At 37.0% G+C, this 23000-nt stretch overlaps 2 protein-coding genes across 3 annotated transcripts in view; both read right to left on the bottom strand.

Moving 5' to 3' along the window:
• Nucleotides 1-910: 910 nt before the first annotated feature.
• rbp5 (retinol binding protein 1a, cellular) lies at nt 911-4633 on the bottom strand. The gene is made up of 4 exons (XM_038284419.1): nt 4249-4633; nt 3772-3956; nt 2017-2118; nt 911-1403 (listed from the first exon to the last, which is right to left on the bottom strand). Exons 1-4 carry the CDS (start codon nt 4322-4324, stop codon nt 1350-1352), a joined length of 417 nt encoding a protein of 138 aa, XP_038140347.1. The 5' UTR covers nt 4325-4633; the 3' UTR covers nt 911-1349.
• Nucleotides 4634-7724: 3091 nt separating this feature from the next.
• The window catches only part of ptpn6 (protein tyrosine phosphatase non-receptor type 6), a 31135-nt gene continuing 15859 nt past the window's right edge, over nt 7725-23000 (bottom strand). For both annotated transcript variants that reach the window (XM_038284352.1, XM_038284354.1), the window contains 11 exons: nt 22451-22567; nt 22166-22291; nt 19920-20016; nt 19744-19823; nt 19503-19649; nt 18350-18487; nt 18091-18245; nt 16986-17053; nt 16747-16898; nt 16453-16517; nt 7725-8026 (listed from right to left, as the gene is read on the bottom strand). In XM_038284352.1, the coding sequence (XP_038140280.1) occupies nt 7930-8026; nt 16453-16517; nt 16747-16898; nt 16986-17053; nt 18091-18245; nt 18350-18487; nt 19503-19649; nt 19744-19823; nt 19920-20016; nt 22166-22291; nt 22451-22567 (1242 nt within the window). In that variant the 3' untranslated portion in view covers nt 7725-7929. The remainder of the gene's footprint in view (nt 8027-16452; nt 16518-16746; nt 16899-16985; nt 17054-18090; nt 18246-18349; nt 18488-19502; nt 19650-19743; nt 19824-19919; nt 20017-22165; nt 22292-22450; nt 22568-23000) is intronic.

Here is a 23000-nt window from a genome sequence, read left to right as displayed (position 1 = left end):
CATGTTGGCAAATCATTTTAACTAAAAAAAGCCACTTAACTGAATTTTAAACAGTATTTCTATTCAGACTGGAAAGCCTTAACTTGTTCTATTGTCTGTAAGCATTTTATACAGAAGGATTTTTTTTTTAAAACTACAATTATTTGTGTTTATGGTCACCGAGTTCTATGTAAATTACCATCCAAAAGAAATCTGCAATGGTTTAACTTCATTAAAAAAATTGCAGACACTTTAGAGATTTTAGTTATTTACAAGAAACTAAAAATTTTTGTTTGTTTTTTTAGATCCGACATTAGCTTCATAGTTCAGGTACAGCTAATCAGGATTTATATTGACTTAACAAGAGAGTTAAATGCTGATGTAAGATATGAACTCTATAACACTTTAACACAACCTTGCTTCTAAAATCCTGAACTCACTTCATGAATTAATCTAACTAATGTCCCATAGACATCATATAAACTTCAGGGCTGCCTTGCACAAAGAAGGTTTTGGTTCGATTTCTGGCCCAGAGGAATGGAGTGCATGGAGTTTGCATGTTCTCCCTATGCATGCGTGGGTTCTCTCGGGGTACTCCGGATGCTCCCACATTCCAAAAACATGATTGTTAGGTTAATTGGATTCTATACAATGTGCTTAAGTGTTAGTGTGTGCATGTGCATGATTGTGTGTCTGTGTTGCCCTGCGACAGACTGGTGACCTGTCCAGGGTGAACCCCGCCTCTCGTCTACAGACTGCCAGAGATAAACACCGCGCCCCACCACGACCCTGACAAGGACTAAGCGGGAGAAGATGGATGAATTAATCATATAAGTTTTAGAAATTGCTTCTTAGAGAAAAATAAGATTGAATTTGTGTCGTTTCAAAAAATAAGTATTAAAACCTATTAAGGTTTAGAGGCAAAGCTGTATTTGTATTTAAAGATTTCTAGTTGAACTTTTATTGTTTATTTTTTGTTGGTTCACAGACATCACTGTATCATGCAAACAGATTTCACCAAATTTCAACCGCAGAGTTTTAGTATTTATAACTTGTAAAAGAATACAAAAAATGCAGTAATAGTTTCACGCAAAGTCATTTCATCTGTTAATGATCTTATAATGTAGAAGCAAACTGTGACCCATGTAAGGTTTGCTTAAAACATTGTGCAATAAGCAGAAACGACCTGGGAATGTTTGCAGTCATCTTTGCTGTTAGTGTTTGAATAATTCCTGCCACAATGAACAGATGTCTTCTAGTGTTATTATGATCTTTGAACAGGTTTATGATTGGAATAAAAATGCTATAAACATGATTCAGTTCGACTACTTTAAAGGAGAGCTGTGTGCTGCAGCTCGTCAGCAGCAAATTCATTCCACCTTCTTGAAGACTTGCTTAGCAACGATGCCTTGAACTCTCATTTCCTGCAGAGAACAGATGGGAAAGGGAGTGTTTAGGAATGGTCAGTAAGAGAGTTTGGCATGTTAGAGTTAAATGAGCAATACACCCCACAAACTTGGGATTGTTTTCAAACTCTCCTTTCTCTCCACAGTGTCTCCTCGTATTCTCACCCAGCAATCCGTCACTCTTTCTTTCAAGGCGCACTTATCTTTTCTGCCCTCCCCCCTCACTCATTTTGGAACAAATCGTCAGCCCCACACTGTTCCCTTCCCCTGCCAGTTCTCCCTATAAAACCCACAAACCTAAATCTTGATCCTCACCGGCATTTCTTTTCCAATTCCCTCCAGTTTAGCGTCAACAACAGGTTGTATTGTCCTCACCCTAACAAGGGTATTAACAAAACAATGCTGGTTGTTTAAAATGTCTCAAAAGCTGAAATCTATTTAGAGAAAAATAAATCTCTGCTGCAAGGATGGGTGCACAATGGAGCAATGTATGATTCCCTCGTTTGCATGTCCTCCCTGATTAACCATATCAACTGTAGCATAATTTTTCCCTTACAGGCTCAAACTTTCCTTGTTCCGTCTCCCTCCTTCCTCCAACCCTCCCCCATCTCTAGAGCCCATTCATCCTCACCAAATGGAGCTTGTTGCCTTCCAGCCAGTGGGTCCAACCTCGACCTTCTTTCTCCCCTCTCTGTACGCAAATAAGTTTGTCTCCTTCCCAGCTCACTGTAGTCTGCAAACAGCACAAAAGTCAGAGAAAACCATTTACAAACACTTTACATGGTCAAGAAATGTTTGATTCAAGTTTTTTCCTTCTGGAAGTAAGGCAGTTTATAAAACTGTTTATGTGCTTTATTAAGATTTTATGTAACAAAACAACACAAATGTGGAGTAGAAGGAAAATGATAGATGGTTTTTTGCAAATCGAAATCTGAAAAGTTGAATGTGCATGTTTACAGGGCTTTGGGGTAAGGCTCTAACTGCTTTAATGAATAAAACACTTTATATGGCAAAAAAAGAAATTTTGCACATTATATCCCCCACTACAAAACACTCTGTTGGGACAAATAAATCATAAAAGCTCCAGTTAAAGTTTCCCAAGAGCCATGAAGCGGACACAGCCACCATTTAGTAAAGTGGGCATTGGTCAGATTGATACCAAAATTAAACTCTGTAACCTGAAAAAAGATTTAGGTGTCAAAAGTCAGCCCTTTATTGTTAAAAATTGTGGTGGTTGCATCATGCTGTGGTTGAGATATTTAGCAGTAAAGACAGAGAAGCTATTTAGTGCTTTTGTGGTGTAGGGAATTATATAAGGCAGCCCTGGAAGAAATTCTGTTAGGGATGCTAAGGCTGATTTTCAACACATAGTTACAATGGAAAGCTTTATTTTGGAGCTTATGCATGTGTTATAATGGCCTTGTTAATGTTTAGCCTATAAACTACAACAGAACATTTGTTAAAACACTCGAAAATTGATTATCAGCAGCACTTCGTCTGAGCTTCAGTTATAAATTATTTTGTTAGGATATTTGCAACAAGAGATATGCTTCAAAAAAAGAAATGAAAGTTGTATATCCAGTGAAATGTAACAGCGCTGAAAGTTATGCATCCTGCTTTCTCTCCACAATTAGGCACTGCTTTGTGTTGCTCTGAATCCTAAGGAGGATCAAGGAGTTTTACTGAGTTATAACTCAGTTATAACTGGGCCATGTGGTTAGAACAGCAGGTGCATGGGCGGTTCTTGAGAGGGGCCAATGGGGGCCAGTGCCCCTGTAAATCATGTCCTGGCCCCTGTACTGAAGAAATAATACTTGAAAGAAATTTTAATGATATGTGCTGGAACAGACATGGTTACTGATAGGTCCTTTGGATCTATTACATTATTTTTCTTTACAAATTGTGTTTTACCGATTATTTAAAAACAATAAGGTGATAGTTTCAGTGGTATTGAGATAGGATCCCAGTTTTTATCTGCCAAATTGTTTTTTTCAAAAAAAAAAAAAACCTCAAAATTTTACAGCTGAATTTATCAGTTTTTCTTGAGTTCTAATTCAGATTTTATAGAAATTTGTCATTTTAACTTAAGTAAAAAATACGTAAAATTCCTAAACTATGAATGTATATTGACCTCATAAGAAATAGATTTTTTATTAAAGCTAATTGAATAGAAATTTCACTTCATGCAGCTCTCTTAATATATTTGAATCCCTTGCTCTGTTTTTTATTTCATGCTTTTCTGTGCCCCCATGAAAACACTCTGGCCCCTTCCTGCCCCCCTGGTACATTTGGTCTAGATCCGCCACTGAGCAGGTGGGATGATTCTCCTTGGGAATTGAACAAACAAAGCAAAGTCCTGCAACAAAGAGCATGCCCAGACCCACACCTGGCAGGTACGGCCATCCACAGGTCCCAGGTCCTCTGTGAATTCTTTCCCGATGGTGAAGTCCATGTTGAAGTTCTTAAAAGTGGTGAGGGTGCGAATCTTCATGGCTCCTGTTGCTGGGTCATGGGTGATCTCCTTAGTGGGCTTCAGCAGACACACAATTTTCCTCAGGGCGATATTGATATCTGATGAGAGGGACATTTGATTTTAAATGATACTTCTATGGTTGCTATAACAGAAGAGCTTTAAGAATAAAAGCAAAGTGAATGAGTGAGTGTGGGGTCAGCCAGAGGACAAGATTTCATCCCACTAATGTAGTGCTGCCTGTGAATAAGGATAGCCTGCAGAAAAAAGCATTATCCTAATAGATTATCTCACATGCAACATGCAGCAAACATGCAGAGCTGATTGAAGCATCAACAGTTTAGTGTTTTAGATTAGTTTTCTATGTCTGTGAAATAATGAAGAAAATCATACCCAAAGCTGCAAGATATGCGTCCATATTCTCCATTTCCACCAAATGATAAGTCCCGGAGTAATCAGGTTTCGACATCTTTCTGATGCTCCTTCTAAAACTTAAATATGCCTTTTTTCTGTTTCGGTTCTTCCCCAAATCGAGCCTTGCTGTTTAGATATCAGCTTCTGTTGCGTAACCCTTTTTTTATGCAGAGAAACGCCTTTGGGTGGATTTAAAAGTAAATCTGAAACTTTTCCTCCAGCTGAACGGGCTTTAAAGGCGCAGTTATGCTCTCAGATGATCCAAAGTTGATGTATTGCAGCAACTCTAATCTCTCTCACACCTGAGGCGAGCTGCTGTCTGCATTAAATAACACAGGGAGTTATCTGAATGCAGGGGGAGGTTCATTCCCCCATGATAACTAAAGCTGTTCCCGCAGGAATAGTGTTGCGTTCAGGCAAGCTCGGAAAAAAAGAGATGAAATTAACAAATGGGTTGATAGTGAGCCATTTACGTAAAGGCTTACAAAAAAACTTGGTGTTTTATAACGCATAAACAGTGCTCATTGATAAGAGAAATCTGAGCAAACAAAGTGATTACATCTGCTACTGTTTGATCAAGTGAGCTGCTGAATTCTCCAAAGATTTCCACTTTCTTTTTCCCCCTCGAAGAACGCAGGGGTGCAAATAGAGACCAGAACATAAAAAAATTAAATGATCCTTTAATTTACTTAGTGTTAAGCTTAGTTCTTTCAACATCAAGGGGGATCGAAGTCAGACGCAACGTTTGCATTTGATGGATACCCAAAAATGGTTTGGAATTGAAAGATCTAATTTTATATAATAAATTCAAATGTATCTGTAAATACTTAAAATCAATGACGTCAAGAAAAGTGCATTTTTCCACAATTGACATCTGCAAAATCTCAGATGTTGCAACTAATCCCGGAACAGGGATAGTTGCAACATTTCTCAGTGATGAAGGTTGAAAAAATGGCTGTTATTAATAGGAATATCATTATGTACTGTATCGCTACTTTTATTGAAAAATATTTATTTGCTTTGATTAGATGACAATTAGATATTTGCCTTGATGTTCAAACCTTATATGCAACTGTCAAAGATTAATACTGACCTAAAATATAGAGGCCTACTAGTGACTTAGGAGGAACACAATTTGTGAACCAATTTAATTCTAATTTCTCAGCTCACAGTATATTTATTATGAAAAAAACTAACTATTGGGAATATTGGGCACCTAAAAATTTTGAAAACACAAAAAAGTTAAATTTTTACATAGGCCTGACTGACTATAAATCCATCGCACCCCATTATTTACTTAGACATAACTAAATAATTGCATGTAATGATAGAATTGCATAATAGACAATTTTATTATATATATATATAGATATATATCTATATATATATATATATATATAGATATATATATATATATATATAGATATATATATATATTTTTTTTTTTTTTATGATTAAACAATTTACTGTACCCTACTGAGCACATAACCACACACTGCTAAAAGGAACAGAAAAAGACACTTGACAGTATGCCCAGACACACAAGTTTGCATTTCCATTCATATTAGGGCTAAAATTACCCATATTAGGACTTTATATAGATTTATATTCATCCTAGTAACTGCAATAATGCTGAACATTTACACAAGCCCTAATCTAATCCTAATTCACGCCATACCAAACCAGACCCCTTAGCATTAAAAATGGAACAGCCTTTGGTCTCCATAAAGCCTGTTGTCTTTAGAAGGTTAACAAATATACCAGAAAAGGTCCTAAATAGGTCATATAAAGATGCAAGCCTACAAACCTTCCGTCCCTGCTTCAATCTGACATATCTATGAAAAGAACTAATGAACAGATGTCTAAAATACTGTGTTGTATTTTAATATTAGTGAGAACAGGTTCAGCAACTGTTGCTACTGCCCCCCTTCCTGTCAAACATGACCAAACCTCATGTGCTTTCTAAACTAGGTGATCAACACATATTCTAAACCTTACTACTAAAAATGTAATTATCACTCACTTAAACTGATGGGTTTGACCTAAATCACCATAACAGTTAAACAAAAACGAGGCTTAAAGCTACAGTGTGTAATAATTACAGGGATATACAGTCAGAAATGTAATATATTATACATAACTATGTTATCTATCATCATCTACGAGCTCAGCCTCTTAACCTTAATATTGCGTTGCCTTAGAATTCGTTATTTATAATTACATAGGAGCGGGTCTCGCAGCCATGGAGGCAGACATCTTTGCGCTACGGCAGCGCAGAGCCAACAAACTAGCGATTGCGAGATCGCCCATTACGCTCGAAAGTAACTACGGCAAGTTGAGAGAGATGAACTGAGACGGTACTGAACAATAGATGGCAGTATTAAAATTATCTATGTGAACAAACCTCATCACTTGAGAAGGTAGGTGATGCGGATGTCATGGAAGACATGTTGTCCCATAACGCTCGCCATACTGTTGGGGGGGAGAAGCGGTGGGGGGGAGATGTTCATGTTGCTGCGGTCTGCAGTCTGAACGTTAGATGTCGCTAAAAATTACACACTGTAGCTTTAAGCAAAAAACTATAAAAAATTTTCCCCAATAAATCCTGAAAGATTGAGAATCTTCTTGTATTTTCCCCATAGGACTGTCATTCAACTTAGCATATGCTGTATGAGCGACATAACTCTTGCTTGCTTCTGGATAGAGGAAAAAAATGACATGTTCTACCCTCCTTGGCCTCCTCCTCCTCTCTGCTGCTCAAATCCTATAAAGAGCCGCATTTGAGGGGGACTTCCTCTTTATCCGTTACCCAAGATGGCTGCTACAGAGAATATCCTCACATGATGATGTGTGGTTTGAGTGACTCAAATAAAATTATTTACATGTTTGGCTGGTTGGGAAAGGTCACCAGAGTAAAGTCTCCTCTCTTTGAAACTGATTTGGCAACATGACTTTGGTATGCACATCCAAATAAACCACAAAACTTCTGGAACAATGTCCTTTGAAAAATAAACTAAAAGAAAAGATGCATCCACAAGCCAATAGCCTTATTGTATGCAACAAAAAGAACATACAATCTGCAGTAGTTACTTCTTTAAACTGTCCAGAATGGTGGTGGTGTTGTGATGGTTTGTGCTTATCTTGCAGCTACAGGACCTGGGCAACTTACAGTTGCTGAGTTGATCACGAGGTCAGGAGACAAATTTAAATGTGTGCCACTTGTCTGACAGATAAAGATTAGTCAGTATAGGGACATCTTAACGGAAACGGCATGAATATAATCATAAATATAATGAAAAGTAAAATCAAGGTTTTTCATTTTTATCATCTACACATACCTTGTAAATTCAAGTATAAAAAACTTAACAGAAACTGAGCAACAAAACAGTAACTCCTATTATAGGCTGTATATTAAAAGCATCATGAAGTCTTAAAAAAAAACACATATCCAGCAGAATGTTTAACACATTCTTCCTTTATTTTCAACAAATACATAATCTAACCACTTATATGACTTATGTCAACAATCTCTGTTGTCACTTTAAACAGTTAATTTATATTTAACGGCCTCTGCACCCCCCCACCCCCACCCCTCCCCACACACACTTATTAAAAACAGCCCTTGCATAAATATGAGGCACAGCAACCTCCCTGTTTTATCTACTTTTTCTTCACTGAACCGGTTTTCTTCTCGGACTTTGATTTCTTCATGTCTTTCTTTCCTTTTGAACAATTCTCATAGGGATCCTCCTTGTTCCTGCAAAAAAAAAAAAGAATTTTAATTTCTGGAATATTAAACAGAAGGGGTCTGGGGCATAACAACAATAACAGCAAACCATGCATGAAAAGAATCAATCAAATCTGCCAGGCCAAGTATTCAGGGCTCCAACTGGGTCAGTGTGTTTAGGGTTCAGCCTGAACTGGTGAGTGTCTGTTTATAATTGGATAATTGGAACTTTGCTCAGTTGTTTATGAAAAAGCAGCTGCCAAGAGGTCAATAAATGCTTTTCAGTCAATAGGACAAACAAACTGGGGGTCTGGCTTATTTGTACAGCATAAACACTTCATTTTGCTACCCTTAAACTCCCACTTAACTTTGACACACCAATAGCTCTACCCCATCTGTAAAGCAGAAACATTTAAACATGTTCAGATTTTCTAACAAAAAGCCATTTAATGCTCTAAAAAGAACCGAGCACATAGAAAAACAATCAGGCAATTCTTTTTAATGGCAATGTAGGATCCAGTGTTACTAAACTCTAAATAAGGCCTTATAGCATACATATCTGCATTTAGGGTTTTTTTTTTTTTTTTAAACAGTTAAACAGAAGTTGCACTGTAAGGTTAAGTTTCAGACTGAGTCTTGAGAATTAAATCCTCTCAGCAGCTTTGAACACAGGGGTCTGATAAAACAGCACACCTCAGATGCTTCTAATCTACAGGTGCTGGTCATAAAATTAGAATATCATGAAAAAGTAGATTGATTTCAGTAATTCCATTTAAAAAGTGAAACTTGTATATTATATTCATACATTACATACAAACTCATATATTTCAGATGTTTATTTTGTTTAATTTTGATGATTACAAATGACAACAAATGAAAATCTCAAATTCATCATATCAGAAAATTAGAATATTGTGAAAAGGTTCAAAATTGATGGCCCCTGGTGCCACACTCTAATCAGCTAATTAACTCAAACCACCTGCAAAAGCCTTTAAATGGTCTTTCAGTCTAGTTCTATAGGCTACACAATCATGGGGAAGACTGCTGACTTGACAGTTGTCCAAAAGACGACCATCGACACCTTGCACAAGGAGGGCAAGACACAAAAGGTCATCGCTAAAGAGGCTGGCTGTTCACAGAGCTCAGTGTCCAAGCACATTAATAGAGAGGCGAAGGGAAGGAAAAGATGTGGTCGAAAAAAGTGTACAAGCAAGAGAGATAACCGCACCCTGGAGAGGATTGTGAAACAAAACCCATTCAAAAATGTGGGGGAGATTCACAAAGAGTGGACTGCAGCTGGAGTGAGTGCTTCAAGAACCACCACACACAGACGTATGAAAGACATGGGTTTCTGCTGTCGCATTCCTTGTGTCAAGCCACTCTTGAACCACAGACAGCGTCAGAAGCGTCTTGCCTGGGCTAAAGAGAAACAGGACTGGACTGCTGGTGAGTGGTCCAAAGTCATGTTCTCTGATGAAAGTAAATTTTGCATTTCCTTTGGAAATCAAGGTCCCAGAGTCTGGAGGAAAAGAAGAGAGGCACTTCATCCACGTTGCTTGAAGTCCAGTGTAAAGTTTCCACAGTCAGTGATGGTTTGGGGTGCCATGTCATCTGCTGGTGTTGGTCCATTGTGTTTTCTGAGGTCCAGGGTCAACGCAGCCACATACCAGGAAGTTTTAGAGCACTTCATGCTTCCTGCAGCTGACCAACTTTTTGGAGATGCAGATTTCATTTTCCAACAGGACTTGGCACCTGCACACAGTGCCAAAGCTACCAGTACCTGGTTGAAGGACCATGGTATCCCTGTTCTTAATTGGCCAGCAAACTCTCCTGACCTTAACCCCATAGAAAATCTATGGGGTATTGTGAAGAAGAAGATGCAATACACCAGACCCAACAATTCAGAAGAGCTAAAAGCCACTATTAGAGCAACCTGGGCTATCATAACACCTGAGCAGTGCCACAGACTGATCGACTCCATGCCACGCCGCATTGCTGCAGTAATACAGGCCAAAGGAGGCCCAACTAAATACTGAGTGCTGTACATGCTCATACTTTTCATGTTCATACTTTTCAGTTGGCCAACATTTCTATAAATCCTTTGTTTTTATTGGTCTTCAGTAATATTCTAATTTTCTGATATGATGAATTAGAGATTTTCATTTGTTGTCATTTGTAATCATCAAAATTAAACAAAATAAACATCTGAAATATATGAGTTTGTATGTAATGTATGAATATAATATACAAGTTTCACTTTTTAAATGGAATTACTGAAATCAATCTACTTTTTCATGATATTCTAATTTTATGACCAGCATCTGTATAGTTCTGGTTCAAGGTTTATATATACTCCTCATGAGACTGAAAGTACTATTCATTTTACCCTTTAACGATTGATTTGACAAATTATTTTTTTAATTTTGAAATTATTACAGCAATCAGTTTTGTTAACATGAATTGTTACTCTGCAAAAACATTCTGAAAATTAGTAATAATTCCTAAATTAAGTGTATTTACCCTTAATTTGAGTAGGTAAATAAGATGATCAGCCATAGGAATAAGTATTTTTACCCCTAATATAAAATAATCAGATATTATGCACTTGAAATAAGAGATTGCAGTTTTTTTCTTATTTTAAATGTAAATTATTCCAGTGGCAAAGTGTATCACTTACCTGATCAATTTAAGAAAAAAATTGACTTATTTTAAGAAAAAATGACTTACTTAGATTTACATTTTTTGTAGTGAAGCATTAAATTTGAATCCATGTATTTTTTCTTAGCTCAACAGTCAACATAAACCGGCCTTCTATCTCTTCTCTATACACGCTTATCCTTGCAGGGGTCGGGGGGGGGGCTAGTGTTGGTTTATTTATATGCAAATATTTAGTTACCGGTAATTGCATCTTAGCAAGCTACACTAACTATAGGCCATAAAAAAAAAAAAACTGGATAACTGTCTCCTCTCTGGAACAGACAGCTTTTAAATGTGCTATATATATATATATATATATATATATATATATATATATATATATATATATATATATATATATATATATATATATATATATATATATATATATATATATATATATATATATAGCACATTTAAAAGCACTTAAAAATTAACTTAAAAATTTAGCTTTTAGCTAAAAGCTAAAATAAATAAATAAAGAAATTTATATATATATATATATATATATATATATATATATATATATACACACACACCGGCCACTTTATTAGGTACACCTGTCCAACTGCTCGTTGACACTTATTTTCTAATCAGCCAATCACATGGCGGTAACTCAGTGCATTTAGGCATGTAGACATGGTCAAGACAATCTCCTGCAGTTCAAACCGAGCATCAGTATGGGGAAGAAAGGTGATTTGAGTGACTTTGAACATGGCATGATTGTTGGTGCCAGAAGGGCTGGTCTGAGTATTTCAGAAACTGCTGATCTACTGGGATTTTCACGCACAACCATCTCTAGGGTTTACAGAGAATGGTCCGAAAAAGAAAAAACATCCAGTGAGCGGCAGTTCTGTGGGCGGAAATGCCTTTTTGATGCCAGAGGTCAGAGGAGAATGGCCAGACTGGTTCGAGCTGATAGAAGGGCAACAGTGACTCAAATAACCACCCGTTACAACCAAGGTGGGCAGAAGAGCATCTCTGAACGCACAGTACGTCCAACTTTGAGGCTGATGGGCTACAGCAGCAGAAGACCACACCGGGTGCCACTCCTTTCAGCTAAGAACAGGAAACTGAGGCTACAATTTGCACAAGCTCATCGAAATTGAACAATAGAAGATTGGAAAAACGTTGCCTGGTCTGATGAGTCTCGATTTCTGCTGCGACATTCGGATGGTAGGGTCAGAATTTGGCGTCTACAACATTAAAGCATGGATCCATCCTGCCTTGTATCAACGGTTCAGGCTGGTGGTGGTGGTGTCATGGTGTGGGGAATATTTTCTTGGCACTCTTTGGGCCCCTTGGTACCAATTGAGCATCGTTGCAACGCCACAGCCTACCTGAGTATTGTTGCTGACCATGTCCATCCCTTTATGATCACAATGTACCCAACTTCTGATGGCTACTTTCAGCAGGATAATGCGCCATTTCATAAAGCTGGAATCATCTCAGACTGGTTTCTTGAACATGACAATGAGTTCACTGTACTCAAATGGCCTCCACAGTCACCAGATCTCAATCCAATAGAGCATCTTTGGGATGTGGTGGAACGGGAGATTCGCATCATGGATGTGCAGCCGACAAATCTGCGGCAACTGTGTGATGCCATCATGTCAATATGGACCAAACTCCCTGAGGAATTCTTCCAGCACCTTGTTGAATCTATGCCACGAAGAATTGAGGCAGTTCTGAAGGCAAAAGGGGGTCCAACCCGTTACTAGCATGGGGTACCTAATAAAGTGGCCTGTGAGTGTATAGATATATATATATATATATATATATATATATATATATATATATATATATATATATATATATATATATATATATATATATATATATATATATATATATATATATATATATATATATATATATATTTATTTATTTATTTATTTATTTATTTATTAGGAAAACAAAATTGCAGTGACTTGGAGGTAGTGCACGACCTATGTACAGAATTTGGTCCTCAACTGGGTGCTCATGGGTTCGGGTCCTGGTTCTGTGAATTTTGCTGCTTGTCCCCCCCCACTCCCTAATCCAATTTCGTGTCTGCATGCTTTAAAATATGAGAAAAATAAAGGCCTGAAACTAGTGCCTAAAAATAATTAAACATATTAAGATAATTAATAAAACCATTTAAAAAATGATTGATCATAAAAGAAAATTGGACTACAATCCTAAACTAATGTTGTTTAATCTCAATAAAAAAAGCTCTTTTAAAGTTTTCTGGGAGTTAATTCCAGATTATTGGAGAATAAGAACCAAAATCTTCTTTACCATGTTTGTTTCTGGGTTTTCCAGAGTAGATGTGAGTCAGAAGACCTGAAAGGTCCTAACAAAACATCTGATATATTTTGGATAGACTAGGAGAAGAACTTCAAACTATGTTCTCTGAGATTTGGGAAGTGCTTAAAACTGGGGTGCTGTGCTCCACTTTTAGTTTTAATGAGGATGCGGGCAGCAGCTTTCTAAATCAAATGCAGCTTTCTAAAGGATGTTTTAGATAGACTTGTGAAAACACAGCTACAGTAATTAATTCTACTAAAGATGAATAAAAAATATTTTTTTCAAGGGCCTGCTGAGACATTAGTCCTTCAATCCTGGAGACGTTCTTTAGGTGATAGAACACCAATTGTGTTACAGACTAAAAAGGTGCAGTTTGCTAAGGGGCAAATTAATGTAATATAGTTGGGTTGTTTCTCTCTGCATGAGCCTGTATGTCAAAATGTTTAATCTGTGTAGATAATAAAAAATGCAGAATTAATCAATCATATAAAGACACCAATTTTTGGTAAAATATGAAATAGTTTCTTGTCTAATCAATTCAATTCAGTTTATTTATATAGTGCCAATTCACAACACCTGTCTTATCAAGGCACTTTACAATTCAACCAGATCATACAGTCAATTGATTAATATATAAATTCAATTCATATATCATATATCAATTGGTGGTAATCAAGCCACCTTTAAGTTAGTATGGTTCAAATGAATATCTGAAATGATCAAATTAACTTAAAAATAGATGCACCTATATTGGGTAACATGTGACCAGAACTTGACTGACTTCCTTCAGAACAGGTAATCAAATGTTCCGGTTTAAACTTTTCATTCAATAATATCATGTTTCCGAACTTGTTTGATAACACTTTTACATTAACATACAGATAATTTTAAAGAAAATGAAACTAAAATAAATAAACATGATTATTTAACCAGGAAAGCTGCTTTTACATGGACAGAGAACTGAATCATTACAATAATATTTTAGTCCTGTGTTCATAAATATTACCAATGTCATTAACTTGTAATTAATGCTGGGTTGTGAGGAACTCTAAGTGTGCAATAAATACAAAAGGCAAAGGGATTATTTTGACTTCCTTTTTTATACGCAGCAAGTGTATCTAGCATGAAATAATGAGGGCGTTACTTGCAAGATTCAAATCCGTTCAAGGATGCTTGTTCTTGACTACCCACCAACTGGCCTAGATGTTTAGGCTGACTGTAAACTAAGGCTGTTTGCTTTAACTTCTGGTTCCCACAGATAAAGCAACAGCTGCCAAGGATAATGGGAAGTAAAAGTACAGACTGGGTGCTATTTTTTGTTTGATATGAGAAAAACATGCAGTTTCTGACTAAATAATATTAACACAAAACAGTCACACTAGTGCGATACGATGCATGCAGCAACATTGTGGGAGGCTCTGATTTAAAGCATCATGTCTAAATGTCTCCAGATCAGGACTGAAAAACCTGCTAAAATCTACTCCCTGCATTGCACCTACATGCACCACAATACTGCTTACTAGCTTAAAATCGACGCTTCTCATGAATCAGAGTTTTTTTTGGTTATAAGAAACCTTTTTTTCATTTTAGATGCAGCCATCAAGATTATATTGATATAAAAAATTAGAGTTTAATAATTTAGATAGTCTGATTCTGCAGTACTGCAGCTACAGTTGGGAATGATCCATAACAGCTTGGTAAGAGTCAAATGATGGGACTGATGGTATTTTTTCTTTAAAATCTTTAGCTTGAAATGGAACCTGGCATCAACATTTGTACAGATTTTAATCTTTCTAAACTATAATACAACGGGCAATTCCTTGAGAATGTAACTCTGTTCTTTAACTCAGTATTTCCCAACCGGGGGTATGCATACCCCTAGTGGTCCGCGAGTGCATTGCAAGAGGTATGTGAAATTTTTTTTGTTAGGTAGTAAAATAAAATAGGGCTGGGATCTATTTTGCTTTGCCAGGAACCAACTGAAAAACAGCTTCGACACATTTCCAACCAAGCAGAGGAACAGACTGGAAGTAAAGAACAGCTGTTTTTTTACACTGAGCTATCGGAGCTCATCAAAGCAGCTCAGGTGTCTTGATGAAAACAAAGTAAAACTAATTAAGTCAGTCTGACTATAATTTTTGTTCTGCATTTTGTTCCCAATTCATCAAGTTTAAATGTGATTATAGGGGAGTTATTAAGATAAATACAGGTTTATATTAGGATTTTATTTTGTAATTATTTCAATTCCTTACTAACTTCTAGTAATTCCACTCTAACTTTTAGAGGTGAAAGCATAATATTAGACAGACAGACAGACAGACAGACAGACAGACAGACAGACAGACAGACAGACAGACAGACAGACAGACAGACAGACAGACAGACAGACAGACAGACAGACAGACAGATAGATAGATAGATAGATAGATAGATAGATAGATAGATAGATAGATAGATAGATATTGCATAGGTCCTTCAAGTTACTCACTGCTTTCACAGAACTAGGCAAGTTAGTTTAGGTGGTTAGATATATTTTCTTGAAAGCATTTCTCAAATTACAAAGATCAACACACATGTTCCTGATGCCTGTGACCTCTTACTTTCCCCTGTTTACATTTCCACATACTTATGTGTTCTGTGTTTGTGGAAGTTGGAGTTTTGATTTGGGGGAAACTTCCACCTCCCAGTTAAATGCCCATCAGTTGTGGTGATACAAGCTGAAAGCAAGGGATTTGGCTAATGATTCTAAGGCTAACTATTGATTCAGTGTCATATATTGTTAGATCAGTCCTTGCTTTTCGATTTTTAATATTTCTAACCTTGAGTGAATCTGTGTGCTTTAATTTGTGATCAACCTTGTTGCTGGGACACCTATATTTCCCCAACCTAAAAACAATAAGGTTTTATCCGTTTGATTTTATTCTATACTTATATGTATACTCTTTGTACTTTAACTAAATGATGAACTGATCAGTATTTATACTTCCATAATGAAATAAATGGGTTACTAGATCATCAGCATCACATGTTTAAATTTACATTTCTGGTGTTGTGTGCACAGACTAGACGACCTATTGACGAAAGTCCATAGAAATCACAAAGCTCTTTCTGTATCTTTCTAACACAGTTAAATTTTAAAAATGATCTTCCTCTCTTTCTCCAATCAAATAGATCTATTTTACAAAAGGAGACATTTTAGATTGAGTCATTATCTTATGCAGATTTGATTGCAAACACTATTTCTGGCATGGAAATCTGCTGCATGTTGATTCCAAAAAGAAAAAAAGACCATATCAAAGTCCAGCTGCAGCAGGTTTACCCTCCTCCTCCTCGGTTTGCAGCTCAGCTCAACCTTAAAGCTACAAGCCTCAGTCTAAACACACTCAGTCATGTATCTAAAAGAAGATAGGGCAGCAGTGTGACATTTAGAGAACTGATGTGAATGTCTTAAAGCCATTTGCTTCACTCACTTTGACACCTTCCTGCTGGCTGGCTGGTGTTTGAGCTGCAGATTTCCATACTCGGTCTCAGTTTCCTGAGGAACAAACAAACAGTGGTGTTTCACACATGTCTGTCACAGAATTGGTCAGAGAGGCTGTGCTTTAAGTTTAAAGACTTTCTGGTAGATTGTGTCATCTCAGTGGGTCAATGTTCAGCTTTAACAAGGTGCTCTGATTGTGTCACACTCTGCTGGCATTGAACCAGCCAACTCTGCTTTTATATTATATAAAAACACAAAGAATGGAGGGGTTCAGTTTTCTCACCTTTGAGGCACTGTCCTTGACTTTAGTGGTCTGTATATACTCGGAAATGGCCAGGTAGATGAATTTATACTGGGCCTCGGTCTGGACCATACCAGAACGCTGCTCCCGCACCATCTGTATGTATTTTGGGATGTCTATATCACAGTCTAGACCTGCAGTGAGGCCAAGAAGTTAACCAGGAAGGAAGTTAGAATAAAAAAAAATCTGTAAAGACAAAATGATTCCGTTTCTTTTTTTACCTAGACGATCAATGGTATCCAGGATCATATCAATCACAACGATGGTACCCGTCCGACCGATTCCAGCACTGCAAACATTGACAGGAGAAAACAATGAAACATGGACGGAGCTGAAAAGCCAGCAAACACCAGTCTGATAACATGTCGAATGGCCTTTTGATGTCACAAATATCAGCATTTAAATAATACCTTAATGAGCTCGAATACAGGCTATGAAAACCAAAACCAAACTGGAATACATGTTGGATTTAGTTTCATCCAACTCTCCAGAGGCCTCATTTTTAGCCCATTTGTAAAGCATATAGGAAACAATTTCATGGTGACCTTATAGTCGACATTTCAAGCTTTAAATATGGAGACAGGTGTTAATACATTCTTGTTTTCAAGGTTGCATGGAAAACCTGTGAAAAGCCTAACATTTAATACCAATAAACAGTTTTAGGGATATGTGATATATCAGTTGCTGATAAGAAGTCACTTATAAATAACATTAAAGTTGAAACAGAAAATATTCCATTTCACACTGTGTTAATATGGAGGTTAAGTAATGTTAGTTCTGCGAGAACATGCTGACAAGAATAAAAAGTCATTATCACATCTTTTTTTAAATAAAACGGCGTAAGAGTATTGTTTTTAATAGCTTTGTTAATAATAACAACATGATTTTAAATATAGTGATTCACAGTTTATTGAAATTTTTACTATAGTTAACAGTCTGTTTAAATGCTACTATGGAAATACTTTTTATAGCAGGATAAAATACACATTAACTGGTGTATATGTTTGATATGAACACACAGCAGAAAGATGCAACCAACTTTTTATGTTCTTTGATATAACTAAACTTTAAGCAATATTGGGTATTTTTTCCCTCATACTTTGGAGCCCCTTTTTCAATTACCGGTAATATTTTTAATAAACATTTTGTTCTGTTTTTGTGAAATGAGTAATAAACGAGGCCTTAAATTCCACAGAAAACTAACCTCAAGAGTTAAAGCTGCAGTCATCAAGTATTACCATTTAATACAGGATTATGAAGCATGCGCTTTGAAACAGCAAACACACCATGACGCCATGCATAGCACCATTCTAGTTCAGGGTTTACCTGCAATGGATGATCATGGGACCAGCATCAGGGTATTCAGCCTGTTTAGCATTGACTTGTGTGAGGAAGCTGAGTACTCCGCCTGGCTCCTCAGGGACGCCGTGGTCAGGCCAGCTGAGGTACTGATAGTGCCAAATTTCACGGGAAAGTTTGGGCTGAGGATTAAAAAAAAAAAGGGACTCAGAATATTAAAAACAAATTTGTTCATATTAATGTGCATAAAGGTAATCAATGGCAATGTCAGAGGTTTGAACATTACCTGGTCCACAGGAGCAATCTTCAAAACTCGGACTTTGTAATCTGTAGCTTGCCTCTCATCTTCAAAGAAAACTTTGTAATCACCATAATCCTGGGAATCCTGCCTTTGAGGATCAGGCCAGTACGGCACACATTTATTCTGCAGATCAATAAAAAAGTTCAGTTTTGAGTGTTGTTGTTTCTTTTTTTGCTTTGTCCTGCATATTTGGAGCACACAGTCATCCTAGAATCTCTTGACAGAACTTTTCATACTTTAGGATATTCCTGTTTTTTACTCATGGATTGAAAAATGATTAACCATTGTAGAACTTCTTGGTCACATAGAAACCACAAACTTCAGTTTATGCTGTTGGGCTTTTATGCAACAACCAACTCTGATTCTTCATGTCTACATATTTCCAGCTTGATAAAACACTCACCATTAACTTCGACATTAGAGTCGTAAACTTTCTCACTCATCTTGTGCCCCACCTCCACGACTACCGTAGCTTTTAGACCCATCCATTTTTCTATCAACTCTGATCAACTTCTCCATCCCTTAACATTCCCAAGCATGAAGCTACTGCCACTATGAATGAAGAGAACTTAAGAACTCTTCAAATCCAAGTTGTTTCACTAAAGTGGATCAATTAAGAGATTAAATCTAATGCACCACTTTACTCTGGTGCATTGAGATCAACATTGGGTTTGTTTGAGACATTTTGCACGTAGGGACTAAAACAATAAATGTCAGCTTCTTCAGAGCAGAGCATGTTCTTCGACATGTTTGCTGTGCACCTGAAGCTGAAAGCAGGGCTTCCTATGCACTATTTTAACAGTGCTGCTTTCTTCCAAAAGTTATATAAACCTCTGAGGCCTTCTCACAATAATCTTATTTATACTAAGATCTAATTTCCAACATGGATTCTCTGTTTAATAACAGTATGGCTCTTGAAAACTGATTTTATTTTGGGATACAGGGTAAAGGGGCTTCTTATAGTTCTTCAGAGCGCTGCACTGCCGATTCTCTTTAAAAGAATAGTCTGACCATGGAACCTGGAATTTTCAAGTAGTCTTAAAGTTAATTACAAAAGCCTAAAACACAATTAAGTTTGTTTTTTTTATTATTATTTTTGGTGATGTTCTTGAATAGTGGTTGATGTCTGGACACCTACCCGGCCCTTTTCAACCTCTCTTGTCGTCATTACGATCACACGCGTCTCCTCCTGCCACACCATTTGCCAGAAATCATTCACAGTTGTTGCTAGGCAACCCTGAGTGGCGATGTACATTTTATTTTCTTTAGACTCCCAGAGTTTGTTCTGTAAAGAAGCATTAGAGAATCAGTGCACAGACAAACCAACATGCATTGTGCTGTCAGTCCTGCTACAAGGCTCAGGTCTTTTCTGGACTTACTTTCACATAGTTGGCATTTATGTAATCTGAGCCGACCACATTGGGATCAGCGTTCTTAAGGAGGACTCGGGTGTCATTAACTTTAAAGAGAAAACAAGAGATGGAGTGAGGAAACGGTGTATTTGGTGACAGTTTGAAGCAGAAAGTGTGGGCTTTAATGGCACAATCAAACTCACATGGAAGAATGTTCTTGTATCTGTTTTTGCTCTTATTTTCGGGTCTTTGGCCTTCTTCTCTGCTCTTTTTCACCTTTGCCTCCTGCTTCTGAAGAGTCTGCAATCAGAGGAAGATATTTGAGTCACAAAACTGGAATGAATATCGAATTATATTACCTAATCATTAGGTTGCATAATCATAACAAAAAAAAAATAAAATAAAAATAACACTAAGAATTTAATCTTAATTTCCTTAACAGAGCAAAAAGCAATACGTACGTATCATATTCTAGATAGAAAGAACTAAAAAAAATGGTAAGGGGGGATTTCATGCTTTTTACCATAGACTTCATTATATTTGGGTGGTTTTGTGACATTAGGTTTAGGTATGGCTCATGTGGGGTTAGGTTTAGCAGATAATAAGCAATAGTAGACCCTTGAGTCACAATAGGTCACTGGCGTAACTTTCTGCAGGACTGGTGTGGACATGTCCCCACCAACTTTGGGCATGGAGGGGACAGTCTCCACCAATAATTTCCAATTTTTTTCCCCCTTTTCGCTGATTTGCTTTAGCCAACAGTAACTGGGTTGGCTCTCCCGCTGCTCTCGAGTCCCACCTCTTGGTGAAATATCGTCGGATCTGTCGCTTTGGGACATAATATTATTTGGGTTCGCATTTCACTGCGTAGAGAGTAGCTACATGGAGAAAGAGAGACACAGCACTCTGTGATTATTAACCGGCAGCTACTTCAATATATGTTTCAGTAAAAGTTAGGAGGTTAGGTTGGTTAAAAAAAATTTGTGATGCCACCGAAAAATCAGTTCCTTAAAAACTACAGTTTGTATCAAGACTCACTCCAACTTGCTGTGGAAGCATGTAAAAATAAGCTGCTTTAATCACCCGCAGCAGAAAAGCTATTCATGTAAGTTTTTTCTGGGTGATGTAACAATATCTTTGAAGCCAAAACCAATACTGATCCCAAATCAGAAGCAGTACATCTGTTAAACATGAGGAGGGCACCAAACAGACAGTTTTAGACACAAAAGCAGGTTCATGACAAACGTGAAGCAAATTGTTCAAATATAAAGGGTGAATGTTGACAGAACTTTGACTTGTCCATAAAAGTAAACAAATTAAACCCAAATCAGCTTTTGTGGTCTAATTATGTTTTATATTTCTGCTCAAATCTCTCAATCCAGCTTTGGTGTTTGTCTGAAAAGGTAAAATAGTCATAGGCCCTTTTAGTTCTGAGACATTTGTCTTGAAATGCTGCAGAAAAAATACTTCAGCATGGTGTGCAGGGTTAAAAAAAGAGGAAATTTAACAAGAAAAGACAAAAGAAGAAGTGTGAAGCTCAATCCCCTGTCGCAGGCAAACAAAACCTGAAAGAGTGGATCTTAGGAAACTTGAAAAAATTCTGTAAACTGTCGACACAGGATCTGAACAAGACCTGAACTCATGCAGCAACTGTTCATTTGGTTATAATCACAGTTCTGGGAGAAACTGTTCCATTTTGGCCCCAAAGGTAACAGCAGCAATCTCTGGGTGTTTGTGACAGGCTACTAAAAATAAGGGTACGAAAAAGATAAAATTTAAAGGCAAGCTGTTTCGTCAACTGTTACATGTAGAGGTGGTCTTAGTGATTAAACAGCAATCACATCAAAAATGTCAAGAAAAAATAATTCTTTCAGAGTTTATTATCAGACTCCTTAAAAAAGCCCATCTCCTGGAAAGCAAAGTATGGGCAAATCAGAGAAACCCCGTACTATCTCAAGTATATATATTTAAGTCACAAGATAAACTTTGCATTTATTGTTATTCATTTAAACCAACTATTCAAAATGAAATGTTATTCAACTATTGCGTTTAAATTCTAACCTCACAATCATTGTGAAATATCACTAATAAATATTCTAATGAGTTGTGGTTGCTGGTAAGCCCAAACATCCTTATTCTAGTTTCCCAACCGTGAGTTTTCTTTGTTTTACTGACAATTTCTGCTTCACTTGCTGAATTAGGTTTAGGATTTGCAGCTGGTCAGAATATGAACATTTAATATTCAGCAGTAAGTTCATTTCCTATAACTGTTTGGGGAAACAGGGCTCTCATTTACTTAACCCATGCAGTTAATTTAGAACATGAATGACTGGTTTAAAGGTTTTTAAGCTTCTAAAGGTGTGAAAGATATGCACTTTTCTTTCAACTGTTAAAATCAAAGCACCCTAAGCATTGAAATAAATGTGACTGAGGCCAGATTAAATCTTACGTCAAATTCTTCCCAAAATCCGGCCTTGCTCTTTTCCCCTTCGCCCTGAGGCGGCTTGTCCGTGATGTCCAGCTGCCTTACTCTGCTGTCGATGTCTGCTGCGTTCACCCTGGTGGAGAAATACGGCTGCAGAAAGATGAAAAAAGAGACATGATCAAAGAAATGCTGATGAGAGCATAATAGCATAGCTCTGAAAAGTCGAAAGGCAAATGTGAAAGTTAATTTTAAACTCATCACACAGAGCTGAGTTGCACAGATCAGTGCAGTTTAAATAGTGAACCAGACCTGTCTGAGATGAACCCAGGTTCCAGAGATCTCCTCGATGCCTTTACGCTTGTAGTGGTCCACCAGATCAGTCAGCGTGTCAAACAAATCTGAGCCTCCAATTGTGTACCGATCATTCTGCAAAACAAGCAACAACAGCTGACATGTCACATCTAATCTACTTGATCAGACATTAAAGAAAAAAACATCAAAGATGAATATAAAAATGATACTATAAACATCTTGAAGAATATCAATTAAATAAACTATATAATGGGTTATTGTCAATCTATAGGTCAAAAACTTTGATTTCTTCCTTTTCCTTTTTTTGTTTTTAATTACAACAAACTTTGTTGGACTTAATGGATATTTTATGTCATAGAGGGAAAACAAGTAGTGGAGAGTGGAGAAAATTCATTGCTTTCAGTTCAATATTTCTCAAGAGTTGCTTGCAAACCCCCTCTACCATGGAGCCTTTGAATTAAAATCACGTGCAGTAAATCCCTTTTGGAAGTCAACTACATTCCAGTACACCGATAAAAAAAAATTGCATTATAAACACAGCTGTTCT

This window comes from Cyprinodon tularosa, unplaced genomic scaffold, assembly GCF_016077235.1.
Source record: "Cyprinodon tularosa strain WSP-4 unplaced genomic scaffold, ASM1607723v1 ctg2, whole genome shotgun sequence".
Classification (NCBI taxonomy): Eukaryota; Metazoa; Chordata; class Actinopteri; order Cyprinodontiformes; family Cyprinodontidae; genus Cyprinodon; species Cyprinodon tularosa.
The sequence above is the reverse complement of the archived record's forward strand: the minus strand, read 5'-3'. Positions and strand labels throughout refer to the sequence as shown.

Coding starts and splice junctions, on each gene's coding strand:
- rbp5 (XM_038284419.1), bottom strand. CDS start 4,324: ATGTCGAAACCTGATTACTCCGGGACTTATCATTTGGTGGAAATGGAG. Junction 3,957..4,248: donor CGCATATCTTGCAGCTTTGG/GTATGATTTTCT, acceptor CCCTCTCATCAG/ATATCAATATCGCCCTGAGG. Junction 2,119..3,771: donor TGGATGGCCGTACCTGCCAG/GTGTGGGTCTGG, acceptor TGCTGTTTGCAG/ACTACAGTGAGCTGGGAAGG.